We start from the raw sequence: 10,011 nt of genomic DNA on the forward strand, positions 1-10,011 counted from the left end.
AACAGTCCTGTTTTCCTTTATGTAGATAATCATAAAAGAAACATCTGTAATTTATGATAGCAACATAAGAGATATGATAATCAAAGTGTATGTTTTTAAAATGGGCTATTTTAAGATCACAAAGTCTGACATGAACTTTGTGTTTGCAGTTGCGTTTTGTCTTTGTTGCTGAAGCAATTACTCCAAATAAAACAGCCGTTCTTCTTTTACGATCTAAATTACAGAAGCGCCTATAAAATCTCGATACACTTTTCCCACTGATTTAAAACAGTGGGAGACCACCCCATATTACCGGTAACATCTAGTAGTGAGTGAGTATGGCTTTACGCCGCTTTTAGCAATATTCCAGCAATATCTCGGCGGGGGACACCAGAAACGGGCGTCACACATTGTACCCATGTGGGGAATCGAACCCGGGTCTTCGACGTGACGAGCGAACGCTTTAACCACTAGGCTACCCCACCGCCCCTAGCATCTAGTAAGAAACGCATGGAACGATTATGACCCACACTATCGTGTGATACAACTTTGTTATTGCATACCACTATTGGCATCGTATTCCAGCTGTGTAGATCGATGCTCATTGATCACTGGATTGTCTGGTCCGGATTCGGTTATTTACAGACCGCCGCCATATAACTGGAATATTGCTGAGTGTGTTAAACAACAAACAGACGAAAAAGACAACTTTCTATTTTGTTGTAGGCAGGCCCAGCGCTCTGTTTGTCGAACATGCAACAATGAACAATGTCTAATGCAAAATCTCGACATGTCAATAAAAATGGGCGGTGGGGTTGCCCAGTGGTTAAAACGTTCGCTCTTCACGCCGAAGTCCCTGGTTCGATGTCCCCCATGGGTACAATGTGTGACGCCCACTTATTGTGTACCCCGCCGTGATATAGCTGGAATATTGCTGGAATATTGCTCGACTTGACATGTAAATACAATGTATAACAACTGTTCCAGCAACCGAAGCGACCCGTAAATATACAACTTTAGACTCTACATTACATATAGTAATTATATTTGACGCACACAGACAATTGTGTATAACATTAATCTCAGAGTCGCTTTAGCAATGAAAACAATATCATGTGTGACGCTAAAACACCAGCCTTACAACCGTATATGACCAGAAATTATTGAGAATTTTAGGAATATGTTTAATTGGATTTCTAGTATAAACAACCTAGCTATCAAGTGCTTGGTTTCATTCAAGGGAGACAACTCCGTTAATCCTTTTTCATTTATTGTGAAGAGTTATCCCCCTTTGTTTACTTGCAATTAAAGCGTTCGCTCGTCACATGGTTACTAATTGCGGAGAACATTCCTGATGTCCTCTCGCCGTGATATTGCTGGAATATCGCTAAAATCGACGTAAAACTAAACTCACTCACTGATGATCTATACTGTTACAAAATATAGGGGATATTGCACTTTACTGTGATATTGTTTGAGAACAAAGTTGTCACACTGATTGTATAACGATTCAGAAAACGACTGTTCCATTCACAACATGTTATGAATTTCAAGTAAATACGCCGATTTCGTGCAAACGTTTTTCATGATGTGGATGTAAACATATTCGGGGTAAAATTCGAAATTGACAGGGAATGTGTCCTTGTGCTGTTGTACATTTCAGTGATAAATACAACACTGAAAGTTACGGAAGCGTCCTAGTTCCACAGTCTGAATTTTTTTATCTCCTAATTATGGGGACTTAGTATCTCCTAATTAGGAGATAATAAATTCAGACTGTGGCTCTAGGACGCTTCCGTAGAAAGTTGTTCTGATGTTGTTCTAAACTCACACGTTGTGTGATGTCTGTCATTTCAGAAACTCCTACCTGCAAATGTCATGTTGGAGTGAGTGAGTTTGCTTTTACGCCGCTTTTAGCATTCGAGCCATATCAAGGCGGGGTACACCAGAAATTCATGTTTGAAGTTAAAACACGACAGAGCATTGTGGCATCAGCTCTTAATGTTTCAGGGGCGGTGGGGTAGCCTAGAGGTTAAACCGTTCGCTCGTCAAGCAGAAGGCCCGGGTTCGATTCCCTACATGGGTACAATGGGTGAAACCCATTCCTTGTGTCCCTCGCCGTGATATTGCAGGAATTTTGCTAAAAGCGGCGTAAAACCCAACTCACTCGCTCACTGTTAACGTTTCACAGCCAGTTATTACTATCACGACATCGACAGACAAATAATGATGATGTCAGACGTAGATTTGGTCACATAGGACAACTGTCAAATTTATCAGAATGACTGTGACGAAACCGTGGTCAAACCCCCTTCAAATCGGAGATGAACTTCACAGAGCGACAGGTGTTAGAGGGAGTTAACCGACATCCACGTGTTGACGCCCAACTGTTGACAAAACGTCATATTAACACAATATTTGTGACACCCGTTTATTGAACATACCCTACGTGTTTGAAATTATATGGAATTATAGGCTTGGTGCTATTACTGATCCGATCATATAACTTTCATCTTTTTCGTTTCAGTGAACTCTATTTCAGAAGAAAATGGAGACTGGTTACTCTCTGGCCTTGGCGTTTTGTATTGTTTTCGTTTTGTCGATGAGCGTTGGTTTAACCTTCTTGTTAAAGCATACCGAATATCCGGGTTCGATTCCCTACATGGGTATAATGTGTGAAGCCCATTTCTGTCTCCCGCCGTGACATTGGTTGAATAATGCTTATAAAAGCGGCGTAAAACTAAACTCACTCATTCACGTTGTGTCGATATGAGAATAACAATACGTATGAGAAAACACGCCAGTGATGTTAAAGGCGGTTGATACATATCTGTTGATGACACGGTCGATATTTCTTGAAGAATGGTTCCAGTAAAGACACAAATTAATGCTATTCGGTGCTCCAGTCGAATGTACAAAGATTTGTTTGTTTCTTAACGCTGCACTCAGCAATATTCCAACTATGTGGCGGCGGTCTGTAAATAACCGAGTCTGGACCATACAATCAAGTGATCAACATCGTGAGCATCGATCTACCCAACCTTAACACTATGACATGTGTCAATCAAGTCAGCGAGCCTGACCACCCAATAGTCGCCCCAAGCGACAAGCATTTTATCAACACTATCTGAGTTGTTGGTGTACGCAATAGTCGTTGCTTAACAACCTATGAAGCCGCGGGTGGTGAGAGGGTTAGATGGCTGACTTTTTGTGCTGGCGATTAGGTGCCTGACTCTGAAAGTGTGGGTTCGAATCTGAATCGAACTCAAATCGAATGGTTCTCAAGCCATCAAAAGTACTAGAATCTGGCCCCGATTTCTCGAAACAAACTTTAAGTCTGCGCTTTCATTTAAGTTTAAGAAAACACAGGAAAAAATGCATTTCGCAGAATAAGCTGAAAATGATATTGAACTTAGACTTAGTAGACAATCTGAGCTTGGCAGATTTGTTACTCGAGTTTGCCTGGCTTATTGGTCTTAGAAATGCAACTGAGTTAGAAACTCAGCTGTTTCAAATCGCAAACTCAGTTTGAAAATTGAGTAAAAACGTTTCTTTCCAGAAATAGGATTTTTCCCGAGAAAATGCAATCACAAATACAACATGTGTTACATTCTATGAAGGATTCATTACTTTCTACTGTGTTAGATCAGCTGTTCTCGTATCTTTAGAACACTCATATAAATATAACTAAACAATCACGCCACCCGGATAAGAGACTTGTATGGAAGTGGATTTGTCTAAAGTATTTAACCAAATGCGAAGATGATGCGGCTTACATCTTCACAGCATATGCTTGATATAATAAATTGTGGCACTGATACGCATCCATAGATTAGGTGTATAGGGTTTATGAAACCTTATAATCTTGTATGAGCAACCGAGCTGACGTTTCATCAAAGCACACAGTAGCACAATGGCTTGCCTAAGACGGTAAAATAACCAACCAATCATAAAAAAGGCCAAATATGTAACGGCTCGATGCATCAATGTGAGCTCCTTAAACATCCAATTGTGTGAATTTGAATTATTTCCCAGATATTTTTGGAAGCTAAGTTTGATCTTATCTACATACCTTATCTGGAGCAAGACTTATAAAAATCTGCAAGCTGGCATTTCGTCTGCATGAGCTCACACCACCCCTCTCCTGCTCTATTTATTGACCTGAAGTACGGCATGCGTTATATCATGTTATGTATGTATGTATGTATGTATGTATGTATGTATGTATGTATGTATGTATGTATGTATGTATGTATGTATGTATGTATGTATGTATGTATGTATGTATGTGTGTATGTGTGTGTGTGTGTGTGTGTGTGTGTGCGCGCGCGTGTGTGCGTGCATATGTATGTCTGTATGCATGCATGTGTGTGTGTGTGTGTGTGCGTGCGTGCGTGCGTGCGTGCGTGTCTCTCTATCTCTCGGTCTGTGTCTGGGGGAGGGTGTATCCATTCTTGTCCTGTGGTCTTGTGTGATCTGGTCACTGGGTCCTGGTCGTCTGTGTTATTCCGTCTGTGGTCGTGTTGGCCGGTCCTGGCGTCTTGGTGCTGTCTGTGGTCCGATCTTGTCTGTTCGTGTCTGATTGGCCATCTTGTGGCCTGGGTCTTCCTGGGGTCGTGTGGCCGGTCCTGGGTCTTGTGTTGGCCGATCCTGGTCGTACCCTGGTGCTGGTGCCTTTGTCCACCTGGTGTTCCATCTTGTGTCCACCACTATTTTGTGATCACTGGTGCACCATCCGTGGCGTCTCCACCTGATTGCTTCCATCTTGTCCTTCGTGCCATCTTGTGTGATCCTCCGTGGGTCCGATCGTTGGTCTGGTTGGCCGTGGTCGTGGTCGTTCGTCGTGGTCCTGGTCGTTGTCCGCCAGTCTGTGCCGGTGGTCGGCGATCGGTGGTCCTGGTTGCTGTCTGGCCGTCTGGTCGTGTTGGTCGTGGTCTGCCTGGGTCGTGGTTGACGATGGGTCACCATCTTCCACTGGTGCCATCTTTGTCCTTGGTCCTCCTTGTCCACCGTTGCCCATCTTGTCTGGTCCGTCCTGGGTCTATCGTCCTTATCTTCGGTCTACTTGGCCATGATTGGCGCCGATCTTGACGGTCCACCCCTTCCCGTCCACCACCCTGTGTGTCCCTAAGTTGGCACCATCTTGTCTGCTACCATCTTGTCCCCTGGTCTTTCCCATCCACTGTTTGTCCACCCTGGTCCATCACTGGCTTGTCCACCACCACATGGTCTTTCCATCCACTGGCCGTCCATTGGTCTTTTCCATCCACCTGGCAGTCCATGGTCTTTCCATCCACTGGCTGTCCACTGGGGTTGGCATCTTGTGCCATCTTTGGCAGTCTGTGGTCCTGGTCTTCCTGGTGTGTTCTATGTGGTCGGCCATTCCTTGTCTGTTCTGTGCCGTCCACCTGGTCCTGGGTGATTGTGTCTTCCTTATTCTGGTCTTGTGCCCTGATTGGCACCCATCTTGTACTGACGTCTACACTACTTACCCTGATTGGCACCCATCTTGCACTGACGTCTATACTACTACTACATCTTGCCCTGATTGGCACCCATCTTTATTGGCACTGACGTCTGTACTACGTCTACACCTGATTGGCACCCATCTTGCACTGACGTCTACACTACTTTACCCTGATTGGCACCCATCTTGTACTGACGTCTATACTACTTGCCCACCTGATTGGCACCCATCTTGTACTGACGTCTATACTACTTCACCCTGATTGGCACCCATCTTGCACTGACGTCTATACTACTTAGCCCTGATTGGCACCCATCTTGTACTGACGTCTACACTACTTGCCCTGATTGGCACCCATCTTGTACTGACGTCTATACTACTTACCCTGATTGGCACCCATCTTGTACTGACGTCTACACTACTTGCCCTGATTGGCACCCATCTTGTACTGACGTCTACACTACTTACCCTGATTGGCACCCATCTTGTACTGACGTCTGATTACTATCTTTACCCTGATTGGCACCCATCTTGTACTGACGTCTATTGGCACCCACTACTACACTACCCTGATTGGCACCCATCACTGACGTCACTACTTGCCCTGATTGGCACCCATCTTGTACTGACGTCTACACTACTTGCCCTGATTGGCACCCATCTTGTACTGACGTCTACACTACTTGCCCTGATTGGCACCCATCTTGTACTGACGTCTACACTACTTGCCCTGATTGGCACCCATCTTGTACTGACGTCTATACTACTTTACCCTGATTGGCACCCATCTTGTACTGACGTCTACACTACTTGCCCTGATTGGCACCCATCTTGTACTGACGTCTACACTACTTACCCTGATTGGCACCCATCTTGTACTGACGTCTATACTACTTACCCTGATTGGCACCCATCTTGCACTGACGTCTATACTACTTGCCCTGATTGGCACCCATCTTGCACTGACGTCTACACTACTTACCCTGATTGGCACCCATCTTGTACTGACGTCTATACTACTTGCCCTGATTGGCACCCATCTTGTACTGACGTCTACACTACTTACCCTGATTGGCACCCATCTTGTACTGACGCTACTTGACCTCATTATCTTGTACTGACTTGCCCTTGCCCTGATTGGCACCCATCTTGTACTGACGTCTATACTACTTTACCCTGATTGGCACCCATCTTGTACTGACGTCTACACTGCACGGCCCTGGCACCCATCTTGTACTGACGTCTGGCACTTGCCCTGATTGGCACCCATCTTGTACTGACGTCTACACTCTACTACTTACCCTGATTGGCACCCATCTTGTACTGACGTCTACTACTACTTACCCTGATTGGCACCCATCTTGTACTGACGTCTACACTACTTGCCCTGATTGGCACCCATCTTGCACTGACGTCTACACTACTTACCCTGATTGGCACCCATCTTGTACTGACGTCTACTACTACTTACCCTGATTGGCACCCATCTTGTACTGACGTCTATACTACTTACCCTGATTGGCACCCATCTTGTACTGACGTCTACACTACTTACCCTGATTGGCACCCATCTTGTACTGACGTCTACACTACTTACCCTGATTGGCACCCATCTTGCACTGACGTCTATACTACTTGCCCTGATTGGCACCCATCTTGCACTGACGTCTCACTACTTACCTGATTGGCACCCATCTTCCACTGATTGGCACCCATCTTGCACTGACGTCTATACTACTTGCCCTGATTGGCACCCATCTTGCACTGACGTCTACACTATACTACTTGGCCCTGATTGGCACCCATCTTGTACTGACGTCTATACTACTTTGCCCTGATTGGCACCCATCTTGTACTGACGTCTACACTACTTGCCCTGATTGGCACCCATCTTGTACTGACGTCTACTACTACTTGACGTCCTATACTACCCGTGATTGGTACTGACGTCCATCTTGTACTGACGTCTATACTACTTTCCGGTGATTGGCATTCCATCTTGCACTGACGTCTATACTAATTTGCCCTGATTGGCACCCATCTTGTACTGACGTCTATACTACTTACCCCTGATTGGCACCCATCTTGTACTGACGTCTATTACTACTTGTACTGACGTCCCTGATTGGCACCCATCTTGTACTGACGTCTACACTACTTCTGTGTCCATGGTCCTGTGATCCTTTTCCTTCCATGCCGTCCACCCTGGTCTTGGCCACTGGGTCCAGCCACTGTCCTTTTTTCCATCTTTTTGTCTGGGTCCACTGTGTCTTTTGTCCTGGTCTTTCCTGTCCTGGGTCCTTGTGTGGTCCTGGGTCCTTGTGCCTTTCCGTGGTCCTTGTGCTGGGGTCCTGCCACATGCCTGTCCTTTTCCTTGTGTTGTCCTGTTCCTCCGTATTTGTCCTGGGCGGTCCTCCACTGTTCTTCCTTCCTGGCCGTCTACCTGGTCTTGGCCTGGGTCGGTCCTCCTGGGGTCGTCTGTCTGTGTCCTGGGGTCTGTGCTGTCTTGTGTGTGGTCTTCCATCTTCACTGCCTGGTGTGTCTTGTGTGATTCCATCTTGTGTTGTCTTCCATTGATTCGTTCCATCTTGTTTGTCCTTGGTCTTTCCATCCTTCCGGCGTTCCTGGTCTTGTGGCCGTCCCTGTGCCATGTTCCTTTCCTTGTGCCGTGGTCTGTGGTCCTGTCCTGGGTCGTGGTCCGCAGTCCTGGTCTTCCTTGTCCACAGTTGTCTTGACGTCTTCGGTTCGGTTCATCTTCGGCGATCCACTGGTCGTACCGGCGATCATGTTCCGTCCGTGTGGTCTGATTCTTGACCATCGTTGGCGTCTTTCTTCCATTCCATTCCATTCCATCCATTCGTCCATTCCATTCCTTTCCTTCTGGTTTGTCCACTGTGGTTCCATACCTTCCATTTCCTTTCTAATTCCTTCCATAAGTTTCCTTCTTTATGTGTCCATACCTATTTCCTTTCTTCCATTGCCTTCCTATTCCTTATCTTCCATTCCAGTCTTTTCCTTCTTTCTGTGTCCATTTCCTCCACTTTCCTTCTTTTCCATTATTTCCTTCTTTCTTTCTTTCACCCATTCCTCCAGCTCCTTTCCTTCCATAAGTTTCCTTCTTTCTGTGTCTTCACTATATATTTCTGTTTGTTTTATGAGGGTTTGTTTCTGTTTCGTTGCTATGTGATTTTCGCGTTTAGTGTTGTTGTTTTTTTATTCTATGTATGGGAATTTAATTTTGCGTTTCCCATTTGTAATTTGGTTATCGCCCTGTCAATATTTTTAGATTTATGGTTGATTGTTAGTTTGTGTGTGGTTTTGGGAGTAGTTTTTTTCTTTAGAATTTGAATTTTGGTACATGTACTGACTTTCACGTTAAGAAGAATGCTTTGTTTTAATAGACTTTTGATTTCGCTTTTCAGATAATGGTATGTTTAAGTTAACTACTGGCTGATGGGGTGCGGTTGGTAGCCTAGTGGTTAAAGCGGTGGCCCGTCGCGAGGAAGACCCGGGTTCGATTCCCCACATGGGTACAATGTGTGAAGCCATTTCTGGTGTCCCTCGCCGTGATATTGCTGGAATATTGCTAAAACAGCATAAAAAACATACTCACTCACTCACTCTGGCTGATGGTCGGCGTGTTCGTTGCCAAACACACCGACATGGACAGGGATCCATATGAACTGTACCTGTAGACCCTGAGTGCTTTTTTAGCACTTCGTTTTGTTTGGGTTATATGGGTTTTCTCGGTGTTTGTAAGTGAGTCTGTTAAAATCTTAATTGTTTGACGAGCGCATCAGGGCTGGAGGGCTGTTACTATACCCATTAGTTCTGTCATAAGAACTAATTGGTTGTTTTTGAGTCAGCGTGGTTTAGTTTGCCTAGAGGGTTGCGATGTGTGGGTGCCGAAACCTGCGCGTTTTGTACCTGGATCAAAGGATAGTCGGTGTAAATGTGTAAATGTGGCACCAATGTTGTCAAGTGATCATGTATGTCAGCTTGTGGTGTGGTTTGGGCGATGTTTGGGTTTGTTTGTTTATTTATTAATTTCGACTCCAATTTTTGTGGTGTGTGCAAGGGGCAAGTGCCCACCCCCAACCCCTCTGTCCTGAATTGACCATTGAAACTCATGAAAACGGATGAGAACGAACTGTGCAATCCCCCACCCCCGTTTGTCCTGAAATGGCTATGTTATTATGTAGCGAATCCTTTAGATTACGCAGCCGAAGGAGGGTGTTTAGCGGAGGGTGTTTAGCTTCTTTGCGCACCTGTTTATTAGATTTTAAATGTGGGCATCGCAATTAAAAGTTAATTTTGGAGGCCCCTTTTCTGAACCCGTTACATATTCTAGCCCTCAAACAAGAACGTTTGACATTATGCATCATATTTTCCCATGACAGTGCTCAGCTGAAATTCAAAGGGCTGTCTCTTCTACTCACCCGCAACCACTACCCTGTTTACCCAATCCGACAAACACCCACCCACCCCCCTCCCCACACCCCACCCCAACTGAGTTATATAAACACCCCCCCTCCCCCCATCTAAGTTACATAAACACCTTATTG

The 10,011-nt window shown here is 45.2% G+C and overlaps 1 protein-coding gene across 1 annotated transcript; it reads right to left on the reverse strand.

Annotated features, from left to right (window-relative positions):
• Window positions 1–7,595: 7,595 nt before the first annotated feature.
• On the reverse strand, window positions 7,596–8,264 carry LOC124287094 (pre-mRNA-splicing factor cwc25-like). Its single transcript, XM_046723573.1, has one exon. The coding sequence runs from the start codon at window positions 8,262–8,264 to the stop codon at window positions 7,596–7,598; it is 669 nt and encodes a 222-aa protein (XP_046579529.1).
• Window positions 8,265–10,011: the final 1,747 nt, after the last annotated feature.

Source organism: Haliotis rubra, unplaced genomic scaffold (genome assembly GCF_003918875.1).
Source record: "Haliotis rubra isolate DU_JTF1 unplaced genomic scaffold, ASM391887v1 Scf4, whole genome shotgun sequence".
NCBI lineage: Eukaryota > Metazoa > Mollusca > Gastropoda > Lepetellida > Haliotidae > Haliotis > Haliotis rubra.

Excerpts from the sequence above, each read along its gene's own strand:
- LOC124287094 (XM_046723573.1), bottom strand. The coding sequence starts at position 8,264 with ATGGTCAAGAATCAGACCACACGGACGGAACATGATCGCCGGTACGAC.